General features: G+C 44.2%; 1 protein-coding gene across 3 annotated transcripts in view; it reads left to right on the plus strand.

Annotated features, from left to right (window-relative positions):
* The window catches only part of Map7 (microtubule associated protein 7), a 132655-nt gene that overhangs the window by 91012 nt on the left and 27646 nt on the right, over positions 1–13997 (plus strand). For all 3 annotated transcript variants that reach the window (XM_050159479.1, XM_050159480.1, XM_050159481.1), the window contains exons 4-5: positions 10397–10560; positions 11759–11876. In XM_050159479.1, the coding sequence (XP_050015436.1) occupies positions 10397–10560; positions 11759–11876 (282 nt within the window). The remainder of the gene's footprint in view (positions 1–10396; positions 10561–11758; positions 11877–13997) is intronic.

Genomic DNA, 13997 nt, shown 5'->3' on the forward strand with positions numbered 1-13997 from the left:
AAATCCAACATAATTCATCCTCGATGAGACTGCTTTGTTGGACATAGGGCACATGCTCTCTGAAAGCTTCCCCCCTCATCTTAAAAGCTTTATAAGTGGTCTCCTCAATCATTCCACTCATCTAAATCAATTCAGGCCATTTTTAAAGCCCCCTCTAAATTTCCACTTCTCTCTTGCTGTCTCTTCCTAGCTTTAATGTCTTTGTCCTGATGGTTTGTTCTGGTGTGTTCAGTCCTCTCTCGGGTGATGTCGATGGTTCTCACATCTGGAGCTACTCCTAAGGCGGCAGGTGGTCCCGTTGTCTGTAGCAGAACTTGTTTTGGTTTAGAGTTTTTGCCTAGGCTGGCCTCAGACTCCCAGCACCCTTCCTGCCTTAGCCCCGAGTGCTGCGATTACAGGTAAGAGCCACCACACTCTGCCTGAAACTCAGCTACGTTGTCATCTGTCACTCACACTGCCTTGTCTTGGTAACATCTGTATCTAATCAATTGTGCCAACACATTCCTGGCCCTAAGAAATTGGGGTCGTATTTTGCTTTTTGTTTTTTTTTTTTTTATGGGGGTAGCCATTTGTGGCATCTCAGCTGTTGCTAGGGTTGCTGGAATCTTAGTATCGGTCTGAGCTACTAAGTGCTCACTGTGAAGACATAAAGGCACCAGTTCAGCTGCTCACATAGAACTGGGGCATGGTGCTGCATGTATATAACCCCATCTTTGAGAGGAAGAGACAGGCAGAGCCTTGGAACTCGCTAACCAGTCTAACCAACAGTGAGTGCCAGGCTCAATAAGAGACCATCTCAAAAGTAAGGTGGAGATGGATAGTGGAAGAAAGCCAGCATCAATCTCTGGCCTCTCCGTGCACACACACACGAGTCAACACCTGTGAGCATGCATGTTCCCGCAAGCATATACAACACATACAGAGAGAAAGAGAGAGAAGGAGAGGGAGAGAGAGAGAGAGATCTTCCTTGACTAGCCCAACACTGTTCACTGATGCATGTCTATCCAGGTTTATTCAAGGGTTATCTGTAGCTACCAGCAGACAATTTAGACTTAGCCTAATCCTTTAGCTCAGGCTTTCCCTGTCCCTAACCCAGTATAAGAGTAGAAGTTGAGGGGTTGGGGATCTAGCTCAGTGGTAGAGCGCTTGCCTAGCAAGCACAAGGCCGTCGGTTCAGTCCTCAGCTTTGGGGGTGGGGAAAAAAGAGTAGAAGTTGAAATGGTCTATCCCTGAAGCCATCAAGTATCACTGGCTCTGTCTTCAGAGTAAACCTTAGATCCATGTGGAATGTCTTCTGCCCGCTGCCATTTCCCTGCCCCGGCCTGAAGGAAGTGTATCTTTATCACAGAAGCTACCCTACCATCCTTCCATGGAGACTTCTGTGTTAGATCCCTGCTGGCCCTCATCTCCAAGCCTTGGTTGCAGGGCACAGCACTTCCTCTCATGCTGTATTTTGCGTAGCTGTTGTATCTTGTGTGTACTCTAGTGCTGTGTTATACGCTGAGGAACTTTTTCTGTTTGGATTTTTATATACCTCCTTGGTTATAAAAATTTAAAGGCTTTTTTTACTGTGCTCTCCATTTCTCAATATTCCAATACATGACACAGTGCTAAATATAAAATGTATGCTAGAAATTTTGCTCATCTTCCTTAAACTATAGTTTTCAGTGAAACAGTAATGATAGTGTTTCTGGAGCACTGACTGTGAACAAGGGAATAACCTACATACCTCATTGGGTATTGTCACCAAAACTAGCAAATTGCTACCATGGTTACGCTTGTTGTGTGAGCTTGTCATAATAATGTAAATGGTTTTGTAGATTGTCAACTTGTTTGAAAGTATATTGTGATGATTGAAAGGAGTTCAGAGAATCTAAAATGACAGTAATGATTAGTAACCCTTTGTTCTTTCCTCTGTGTTAGCTGTTTGAGCATGTGTTAAGTACACAGTCACCAACACTGGAGTGAAAACTCCCCAGGTTGTAAAGTTCTTTGAGTAAATAGCAGTCCTATACTTCAGAAGACTGAAATACGTTTCTCAAAAGTTAAGTGAGGCATAAGTCCCGGGAAGGCTACTGAAGAGGGGGTTTGTGTGTCATCGCACAAGTGTAGTGCATAGGCATTGTGTTGACTCTGATTTGACACAAACCAAGAGGGCAAAATGTAGGATTTTGTAAGTGCTGGAGTGGATTTTAGTAACTTGTGTAGGGGGAGGGGATTTGTTCCAATCTATTAGTAGAAATAATAGGTCCTGTAACTTATGTCGAAGACCATTAACAAGGATAGGTGCATTTGCTATTTATTGGACAGTGAACATTTTACTTTAGATAACTTAAGGCAAAAGTAACCACCACTTCATTTATTGGAGACAGTATTTATTGTTATTATTATTATTATTGTGTATTTATTGATATAAAACCTTACTGTGTAATGAGGGCTGACCTTGAACTCTTGCCCCTACCTCCTGAGTGCTAAGATTGTAGACATGTACCATCATGCCTGACTCCACCTCTGCCTTTTCAAAGCTACTTTGTGTGATTTTGGTTCGTGTATTCATTTAATCAATAAATATGTATTTAGTTTTGAGCCAGAGAGTCTAGGATATTGAAAATAAATTTCCCTAACTCCTAGGAATAAAATAATAATAATACATAATGTTTTAGCCAACATTTGTTTCTCTCACATCCCTTCCTTTCAATTAGGCTATGAGATTGTCAATAAATGCCCTCCAATTTCTGAAATGCGACTTCTTCTACCTTCTGCTGCTAGTGCGTCCACGCGTACCACCGGGATCTCTTATTTGTTTCCAGGCTCTCACTTCCTCTCATTGCCACATTGGCTCTTCTCACCCATTAGAATATGACTACTATCATGTCACAGCTCTGTAGTAAAAGGAGCAGTGGTGGGCTGCATTCCCACTGCCCGGCTCCCAGCCGCCTGGCTAGCTAGCTTATACCCCAAAATAACAACACACAAATTGTATTCATTTAAGCACTGCCTGGCCCATTATATCTAGCCTCTTCTTGGCTAACTCTCACATCTTGCTTTAACCCATATCTAGTAATCTGTGTATCATCACAGGGTCATGACTTACCAGGAAGATTCTAACCTATGTCCATCTCAGGCCAGAGAATCATGGCATCTTCCTGTCTCTGCTTCTTTCTCCCAGCATTCTGTTCATCTACTCCACCTATCTAAATCCTGCCCTATCAAAAAGCCAAGGCAGTCTCTTTATTCAACCAATGAAAGCAACACATAGACAGATGACCCTCCTACATCAACAGCTCTGCTTCAGATCTCTTGGTGACTTTCTTTCTCACCCAATAGAAGCCAGAATTCTGTGGTTGGTCTCCTGTTCCTTAAACCCACCAGGCGTATCCTTGAGTAAGAACCAACTGCTGTTGGCTCCAACAGGAGCACACTGAGAAACCCACATAACTCATTCTCTCTCCCTTTAAATTTTACTGAAATGCTGCCTCCATGGTGGGATATTTCCTGACCTCTTTACTCAGATTTGCAGATCCCTCAAATTAAAACTCCCCTTTTCTCTCTAGTATTGTCAACATCTAAATAGATAAATACTTAACTTGCTTACTATTCCATCGGCCTTCACTAGGGTACATACCTTCCATAACAGAAAAGGTTGTACCTTTGCCAATTCTAAAGCCCAGTAGCAGAACCTAGAATAGCCTTGTACATAGTAAATGTCCAACAGTTAATTGTTAAATGTTGAATCAAGTAAATCTATGCACTTTAACTGCAGGTGATCACAGCAGGTGTTCCGAGTTACTATAGTTGCCTGATTTTCCTGTAGTTGTCTCACGGGAGAGCTAAATTGATACGCTTAACCAGCGTCTCAGAAGAATAAGATTATTATTCAAAGTACAGCTGTTGTTTGAACCTTATTGACCTCCATGTGCTATTAAGATTAATACTCCTGCAGTAGTTTGACAAAGTTCAGGAGAATACTTAAGGAATATTTAACAAAAAAAAAAAGTCCTCTACATTTTAAGAGATACAAAGTTTCTCTTTTTGAAAATAATATAGAGTTTGAAGTGTTAGGTTTAATTTTTCAAGTGGTTTGGCATACTTCTGGTAATTTGGTAAATTAGCTGAGGTAATTATGTTAGACTTTGCCCTTCTAGACATAGTTTTGTTATTTTGCCTGTTTTTCTGACTTCAATGTGTTATCAGTTCAGGGACAGCCACATTAGGGAGTATAGCGGAGAGAAGTCGTCACTCTCAAGAACACGGTGAAGCAAATTAGTATTTGCTAATTTGTCTTTTGCAAATACCAAATTTTGTGTATGTGTTGTTGTTGCTAATTTGTCTTTTACAAATACCAAATTTTGTGTATGTGTTGTTGTTGCTAATTTGTCTTTTGCAAATACCAAATTTTGTGTATGTGTTGTTGTTGCTACAGCACCTAGGTTGTTGCACATGCTACAGGTAAGCAGTCTAGCACTGAGCAACACCCTGACCCTCTGAGACCAAAAGCTTTACGTGAGTGTACTTTCATTCCCACCCAGGCTGTCTGGGCTTCTCCGGGTTCCATAAAATCATGGAAGAGGGATGGAGATGGCTTAGTGTGTAAAGGCTCCTAACACCGAACCAGATTCCACATGTGTACTACGGCATGAATGTGCCCACGTACACTTACAGACATATGCATGCATAAAATAAATGTGATCAAAGATTATTATAGAATATATATGTATTATTGATACAGCTCTTGTAGAGCTTATAGTTCTTTACTTAGAGCTTATGTTTGCTTTTACAGCTAAGTTTAAAGCTGTCCAAGAGATCTTTTAGAATGTATTTTCAAAAGAGCACAATAATATAAAAATGATTTTAGCCTTGGAACAAATTTCAATTAGATTAGCTGAGACAATTATATTAGACTTTCCAGCCATAGCTTTTTCACTTTGTCTTTTTTTTAATGTATTATCAATTTAGGAACTATTAGTGAGTACAATTGAGAGATAAATAAATTATCATTTCAACCTGGTATAAAATGTTCATCTCAAAAACACTGACAAGCAAATTAGTATTTATTAACAAACCCCCACTGATGCTATAACCCTGACTAGAGTCGACGTGAAACCTCTTCGATTCTTAGAGAGGTTTCGTTCCAAGGAAAACTTTGGAGACTTTAAAGACTAGTCTCAAAAGAAGGAGGCGAGGGTGGGGTGGTGAGTACCGACACCAGAGAGGGGATGTGTGTCAGAATTAAGGGAGCAGGGAGCAGCCCTTCCAGGCAGCCTCCCACCCAGATACCAAGTGTGTATCTTAGCTCATCTGTGATGAGTCTCAGCACCGGCCGCCTAACACTGGCGCCTGGTGAACTATACAGATGTTCCTAGACTGGCAGGTGGGTAAGAGATGGCTCTGAGACCAGACGCCTCCTGTCGGGGGAACGTGGACATGAGTCAGGCTCAGGCTGCAAGACTAAATGCTTTCTGTGGATGGGTGAAGTCTGCAGATCAGATGAATAACGTGGCTGACCCATCATCTTTTTATTCCTTAATTTACTTTGCCTTTAAGTGTGAGCATAAAAAGATTTTAAACCTGAGCAGTAAGAATTCTAGTGCGCAGATGATAAAGTCCAAGGTGACGTTGCGTAACGGGGACCTTGCCTATCTCCCCGGTGTGGAGGAAGAGCATTAGTCACCGGGAGAGGCTCCAGTCCAGACATTTTACCAGAAGGCTCATTGTGCTTCTAGAGGGAGACGTGTGGGAGTTTGTACTCCAGCTGTGCCACTCGTGAGCTGTGGAGCAGGTGACCTCACTTCCATGTGTCTCCCAGCATGCCTGTCTCCGAGCACAGCTGTGAAGGTAATGGCTGTCCTTGACTCGGAGTCGGCATAGAGTATGAGCAGAGCCTCTTTCCAGGTGATATGGAGGAGCATGGCCAGTCACGTGACTAAGTGCCTGACACTCTAAGTTTGGATTCTTTTTAGCTAAGGAATAGCAGATAGAGGGGTGTCTGTGGTTGCTGGGAGGGCTTTGTGAGACAGCCAGAAGAGGACAATGCTACCATTCTGTGAGGTGTGTCTGAGATTAGGGTTGGGATGGTAACCAGAAGTTCCAAGGACAGCCATTGGTCAAGCAGAGGCTAAATACAGATTAGAATTTCTGGGAACTTTCTCTTTGTCTTTTTTCCTTATCTCAAGTCCTCCTCCCCACACACAAAGGGAGCGTTCTAGGGTTTCCACATGTGTAAACTGCTGTTCCAGCACCTCAGTTCCATTAGCCTTCAGGCACAGGGAAACAGGCCGAGTGGGGACCCCTCACACAAGAGACAGTGTTGTGGGCTGTTGGTGGGTGTCCTGCAAGGCCACACCAGACAGCTCTCCACTGCATACTTCAGTTACAGGTCAAGGGAAAGACGGTTTTATCCCAGAACTTAAGACACTGAGACAGAAGGGTTACCCTGAGTTCAAAGCCAGCTTAGGTGACTTTAGTGACTTCCAGGCCAGCTTAAGGTACAGAGTGAAATCCCGTCTCCAATAAATAAATAAATATAAAAATGATAAGTGGGAAAGCCTTGAGTTACATTCATCAAAGTAAGCCACCTTCTTGAGAGTCCTTTCGTTTCCCCTCCCTTCCTCTCTCCTGCTCTTTCACCTCCATGCTAGGGATGGACCCCAGGGCGTGCTTTAAACCACCCACTAGACTAGACATTGTGAGTGTAGGCAGGCGTGGGACTGGCCCCGTGGGTACAGTGTCTGGAGCGGAGCTGGAGAACTCTCCAGACTGCTGCTCAGGAGAGACTTGAGTGTCAGGCTGCCAGGCGGGAGACATGGTGGACAGAGGTAGCACCCGTGAGGGTGCGGCGAGCTGGCGGGTTCTCTAGATTTGTGTATTGAGAGGAGCAAATGTGAAAGAGGAGTCTCCAGTGCAGGAGGAGCAGGAGAGCCTACAATAGCAGCGAGAGGGTCAGGGAAAGCACACTGGGTGTGAGAGCTGTTTCTAAGGTGACAAGGAGTTCCCTGTGGCAAACTTCTGAAGGGGAAGCGCGGAGGAGGGGCATGGGCCTTCACACTTCACACAGCATTCCCAGAGGTTGCCAGAGAAGACAAGCCACAGCAGATTCTGCTTCAGGGTAGGCGAGACTGTGCAGGCAGATTCCAGACTGTGGAATCAGCTGAATTAAGATCCCAGCTCTAGTTCTGCTGCACCACGTGATCTTGGGAACATGGTTTAACTTCTTTGAATCTTCTCATTTCAATTCCAAGCCTTCTTTGTATAGAACATTTTCACCTACTACGTTTTTATTTCCAATAGTCTCATGGCTCTTTGTCGCTTATTCCTTTTTCTTGGCAGGCTGAAGATCAGCTCCAGGGCCTTGTGTTCTAGGCAGGCAGGCTGCTGGGAAATGAGCTACACGCTGAACCTTTCATGTGGTTGCTAGGAATTGAACTCAGGACCTTTGCAAGAGCAGGCAATGTTCTTAACCTCTGAGCCATCTCTCCAGCCCCTTTCAAACAGCACATCTGGTTATTTGAGAGGTAGCCTAACTTAAAAAAAATTCAATCTTAAATATAGGATTATTGTTCCTTCTACCATTTTGGGGAGAGGGTGAGGAATATGGTGGGACTTGAAACAAGGTCTCAGTGTGGAGCACCGCCTGACATTGAACTAGAGATAGGCTTGCTCTGCCTCCCAAGGACTGCGATTACAGGCGTCACCAGCATTCCCAGATTCTTGTAGCATTTTTAAAAGCTCCTTGCTCACTGGTTAAGAGTAATGATTGCTCTTCCAGAAGCCCTGAGTTCAATTCTCAGTACCCACAGGGTAGCTCACAACTGTCTCTAATTCTAGTTCCAGAGGACCCAGCGCCCTCACACAGACATACACGCAGGCAAAACACCAATGCACATTAAATAAATGTTTTAAAGCAAACAAACTTCATCTCCTTTGTTTTCCTTGTACAGGCAGCGGTACTGAGCAGGGTGGAAGTGGGAGTGGGCCTCATGCAGATCACACTGTTCATCTCAGTCTCTTTACCAGTTTGGAAGTTCCCTGTGCTTTGCTCTGCTGTTAGCAATTACCATTTTCTTTTCATTTTAAAAGTCATTAACTTCTGCAACATCTATAGTTGTTGCCTCAGCCTCTTTTCTTTGTGTGTGTGTGTGTGTGTGTGTGTGTTAGGATCTGAATCCAGAGCCTCACACTCATACCCTACCACTAGGCTAAAACTCCAGCTGCATTGAATGAAATGAGTGAAATATTTCCTACACGAATGCTCGCAGTCCTGTAAAATAATTCTACTCTCCATCCTCAGAGTCTCTTATTTTTCCTTCCCACAGCGCCCTTCTTAGAGCCCATGAGCTGAATTAAGCGACATCTCCTTCAAGGAATTATTTCATGTTTGTTTGCAGTAACCAAAAAGAAAAAGAGAAAAAGGCATTTATTAGCCTTTATACAATTACAACAAGTGTTGAAGTAAACTGTAAAGGTTAAAGACTAAACCTAAGGCCTTGTGTGTGTTAGGCAGGAGCTCTAACAATCTATATCCACAGCCCTAAGATTCAGACCTTCACATTCCAAATGAAAACAAAGGAAAGCATGGTGCATGCCTATAAAACTCCAGCACCAGGGAGGCAAAGGCCAGCCTGAGTTATAGAGTGAGTTCCAAGCTAGCCTGAAATGCATAGCAAGATGCTATCTCAAAACAAATAAATAAATTATATATACGCACACACATACATAATACATATATATATATTAGAGATTGTTGTAGACATTTTCTCTAACTTAAAAATCAGATAATTTCCCCAAGATTTCAAAATATTAAAATATTATTTTTATATCATATTATATATACTGCTCTTATCCCTCTCCGTTTTGACTCTTGGTGGTGTTATTGGCTGTCATTATCCAGTGTTACTAGGAATGCTCTGCACCTTACTTGAAATTCACGTTGGGGTTGTAGGCTAAGGCTAATGGTAGAGTATAAGGCCCTGGGTTCCGACCCTAGCACAAAAATAAAGGAAAAGAAATGAAACAGAGGCAAAACGGTGCATGTTGCAGAAGTTGACGACATCCATTTGTTCTCCATTCTGTTCCTCATACAGCAGTGAAGTATGTTCCCCACTTGCTCAGAAGGACCAGGACCATAACAGACTGTGATGGGTGTAGGTAGGGTGTCCACCTAGCCTGTGAGCACACTCTGAGTTCTCTTCCTTACCTGTATCCTATTTGCTGAATGCTGTCTGTGGCACTAGAACAAAGAGTTTCCGGGATTAACACCCAGCCTCGTTATTTCCATGTGTTGGACCCATACAAGAGCATGGCACCCCACCAAGTGTTCTGTGTGTCACCATGGGCTCACCAACAGCCCTGAGAGGAAGTCAGTGCTGTCTAGGTATTACCTAACTAAACTGTGTGCTCCCTGAGTGCCCAAAACGACCTCTTGCTCTCTCTCCTGGCTTAGCTGATTCACTGAGATGAACCTGCGAGGCACCTAATTCATTGCTTCTCAGCTAATTCTCTCCACATTGCTTTGTACTTCCAGAGAACCAAGGCTATGATGAAAGAAATGTAGTCATAACTAGGCATGGTGGCTTCCCCCTGTGATTTCAACGGTTAGGAGGCCAAGGCAGAAGATTGTCATGCGTTCAAAACCACCTTGGGCTACATAGTGAGTTCCAAGCCAGCTTGGGCTATAAACTCAAAATAAATAAATAAATAAATAAATAAATAAATAAATAAATAAGCAAAAGTAAAAAGGAAGGAATGAAAAAGTGAGGAGAGGTGGGTTGGGGAGGGGGAAGGAACAGAGAGGCTGGAGGATAGACTCTTTCTGAAGCAGAGTTTTATTATGCGCTCTACTTCAACTCTTGGTAATCCTCCTGCCTCAGCCTCCCAGGTGCAGGGTTTGCAGATGTATGCCACTGTGCCTGGCAGGATGTCGCACTTTTTCATTTGCCATTGTGATGGTGGTGTGTGTGCAATGTGTGTGTGAGGAGCGTGCAGGCACACATGTGGACTTCAGGAGACCACGTTAGAGAGTCTGCTCTCTCCTTCCACTGTTGGCCCCAGGGATGCAACTCGGGTCATCGGGCTTGCATTGGCAAGTGCTTTGCCATGCTGAGCTGTGTCGCCAGCCCTTTGAAAAAGAGATAGGGGCGTGGTGCTGTTGATCCCAGAGCCTCAGAGCAGTGCCAGCATGCAGCCTAAGCTATAAAGCTACCACAACAAACCAGAGAGCTATACGTGTTCCCAAAGAGCAGAATTCAGGGCAGCCTCCTTGACGTAGTGAGAAAGCAAAGGCCAAGCTGGATCCTCACAGACTGACAGAGCCCGTTTGTTCAGTGTGGACCCCTTACCCAGCACTAACTATTCAAGTCCTAAGCTTGCCTGTGTTGGATCTCCCTGTTTGCCCCCAAAGCTGCGCGAGAAATCGTCTGGCTAGAAAGAGAAGAGCGAGCCCGGCAGCACTATGAAAGACACCTGGAAGCACGGAGGAGGAAGCTGGAGGACCAGCGGCTGAAGGAAGAGAGGAGGAGGGCTGCGGTGGAGGAGAAGCGAAGACAGAGGCTGGAGGAAGACAAGGTGTGGCCACACCCCTCTGTAGAGGAAGGTTCCCTGCTTCTGTAGTGCGGGATGCCTAGTGCGGATGCATGGTTGCCATGCCATCAGCCATAAAGATAACTGCAGGTGTTGGGGAGCACAGCACGGGGGGGCGGGGGAGACAGGAGAAGATGACTGGTTGTCAGTGTTGCTGCTGGAACGCCGAGTACTCATGTTCCCATCTGGGCTCCCATAGGGTAAACATTTCCTTTGTAAACATTGTTAACATTTCCACACAGGTAATATTTCCACATATGTGCTTCACTTAACACTCATTCAAACCTTAAATAAGTGTTCTATAAGTTTCTCAAAAAAAAAAAGGAGGGATAGTTATGTTCAAAATAGTTTAGTTACACGGGGTTATACAGCATAGGAAGCCACGGGAGTCCTTGCCAGGTGAGAAGGAACATGTTTGTAATCCCAACACTGAGAAAACAGAGGCGATAGGATTGCCACAAGTTCAAGGCTAGCCTAGGTTACGTACCAGACCTCAAAGAGAAAAGGCTTTTCCTTTCTTGGAGCCCTCCCACTCTTGAGAGTTCTTTCTAACTTTTCCTTAGTATTCACTCTGCTTGTGGGTAGAGGGAAAAGAAAAATTATTGTGTCCTCAATTTCTGAATTCTATTTTTTTTAAGTATGGCTCTATATGAGGCTGGGTATATAGACATGGGCCAAACACTTGCTAGTATGCATAAGGTCCCAACACCTTGAATCGCTGTAGCACACACACACACACACACACACACACCAAACAATATCAACAGCAATAAAAACCCCACCAGTTAAGTGGGGCCTAATGATACACGCCTATAGTCCTAGCAGTCAGGAAGCTGAAGCAAAAGCATCACAAGTTTGAGGCTAACAAGACACTACATAACATGTATAAAAGTAAATAAAAACACATGCTGAGACTCAGTCCAAGTGAAGACCTGACTACCATGGCCCTTTCTGTGTGATGGTGAAGGTGTCACACCCAGAGGGAAGTGTGAGTATCTGTTATACACAAGGGCTTTTGAACTAGGAACTAATGGTTGCAGAGAAAGAAAGTACAGAAGTTAGGAAACAGATTATAACAGCAATATAGGAGGGCAAGAACTTAGGTAGTCTTCACTATTCTGCCTTAAGTTGCAGAATCTTCAACCAGCTAAACCTAACCGCTGGCTCTTCTGTCCCACATAAGGAGCGCCATGAAGCTGTTGTACGACGAACAATGGAAAGGAGCCAGAAGCCGAGACAGAAATATAACCGGTGGTCATGGGGAGGCCCTCTCCATGGGAGCCACAGCATCCACAGTGCAGGTAAATACAGATACCACCTCAAATCTCCTCTTTGTTTTTGATTTTTTTTTCCTGGACAGTAAAAGTGCATTTGCCCCCTACCCCACCCCCCAAATCTCTGGTTGCTGAAACAATTCCATGCTATTTAAATGATGCTCCCGCTGTCTGAGGGTGCAAGGGTGATGCAGGTAAGACCCAAGGACCTCTCTTTGCCTCCGCGCGAGCTCCCTTCTGTTTGGGTTGCAGAGTGCCCTAGAGAGGAGAGCTATGGGGCATTTCTAAAACTCAAGACTGAACTGTGTTAGTGATCCGTTTGCATAAGGTCTTCATGACTGAGGGATAAGTTAACCCATGTCCCTTTCTCCTCGGGAAAGAATCTCAGCAGTGAAGCTGAATCAGGGTCAGTTCCATGAGCACGTGTACCCTGACGCTGACACATGCAGCACTGATGTAGGGGAGGAGCATGCGAGGTGCTTTAGATGAGAAATATTTTGTACTGTAAATTCATTACCCTTTGATCTTACATAGTAGTATGTTAATTCTTTTTCATTTGTGTGAGTCTGATTTTTTTTTTTTTTAATCACGCCTTACCTCTGTCCCCGGGTGGTTTTGTTGAATCATTTTTCACCTTCTCCATTTAGCGGGGGTGGACCAGCACATCACAGCTTCGGGGGGTACTAGAGAATCTGGTACAGACACCCCTGTAAGTGCTGACTGCCTGCTTTGTTGGTAGCCCCTCAGACTTAGGACCAGTTCGTGGACAGCCAAACCGCCAGCTCCCTAGTCATCACGCATGCCCGCTAGGACCCAGCTCTGAGATGGGCAGTGTTTCCTAAGTGCGATGTCATGACTCCGGTGACTTTAAGGTGTTAAAATAATCCCACTTTCTCTTTAAGTCATTTTTAATAAAGCCTATTTAAATGACTTCTAGCTAAGAGTCACCTGTAACCAAAGCGCATCCTGTTAACAGCTCCTGTAGCTAGCAATCCGACATACTCATAGACAGCTTCACTTTTAGCTGAGTGATTGAATTATTTGTATGTTTGCTGTATTTTTTTCATTGCTGCTTTTATAACCCTTTCATTTGTTTTAAGTTCAGAAAGTATAACCACAGTTTATTTCCCCGTGACACTGGACCAAACGTAGAAGCACGTTTTCCCCATGTCTCTTTACCACCTGTGCTGGAGGACACACCAAACCTGCCATCGTAAAAATGACAAGGTTATACGCGATGCTTCATCTAGAAATGGTTTTCATGGATGTCCCATGAAGAAAAATGCTCATCGTAAATGTTTTTATAACCATGTTTTTCTTTGAGCTTCATGCTTCCTGTCTACATGACAGAAATGCTCTGTCACACAGTGCCAAACATCGCTGAGAAACAGTAAGCCTACTCAGCCTCAATTCTTGCTCTCTACATTGCTATTCGAAGCAGGAAAGCCAGTGATGCACTTAGGAGCCGGTAGGTAAAATCCAGTCTATAATGACTGGCTGGCGCACACTACTGGTCTATTAGAAAAGAGACGTTTGTGTGGGGAATGACTGGACTCTGTTGAAGTCTCAAAGACTGGGGTGATCTGCCGTGGTGTCGAGAGACATCCAGTTCTGCTCACTTTTAGCACCTTCACTTCATGGCTGCGCCTGTGCGATGCCAGCTCCTACGTCTTGCTAATCAGGCCAGGCCCTCCAAGCCTAGAAATGGTCCCCATTAAAGTTAGCATCTTGTCTGACCATTGGACATCAGCTTGCTACCATGAAAGCAATTTTATTTGTAAAATCACCAATCCTTTTGTGAAATTTTTGTTCAGTGAGGAGGAGAAATGAATGAGAAGTCTCAGCTGGCGCACGATGGCACCCGTCCACGGTGCCGGCAGTCTCATCTGTGAGATGGTGGATAAAAGACTGTCTAGCTCATTTTTTTTTCTGCTTACTAGGAAATAGAACTGAGTGTTTTTAGTAACCACTGAGAAATTCTAGAGGCTAGGCTTACTAAAGATACCGCTCCCCTCAGCTGAAGCTTAGAGTATAAACATCAGGAAATGCTGCCGTCGAATCACGTGGGCATGGCTTTCATCCTTCCTCAAGCACACACCACATTCATCCTCAGGGTGGTCCTGTTAGTGTTTCCCCTCTATCCTCTAT

This window comes from Alexandromys fortis, unplaced genomic scaffold, assembly GCF_014885135.2.
Source record: "Alexandromys fortis isolate MF-2015 unplaced genomic scaffold, M_Fortis_MF-2015_v1.1 scaffold_107, whole genome shotgun sequence".
NCBI lineage: Eukaryota > Metazoa > Chordata > Mammalia > Rodentia > Cricetidae > Alexandromys > Alexandromys fortis.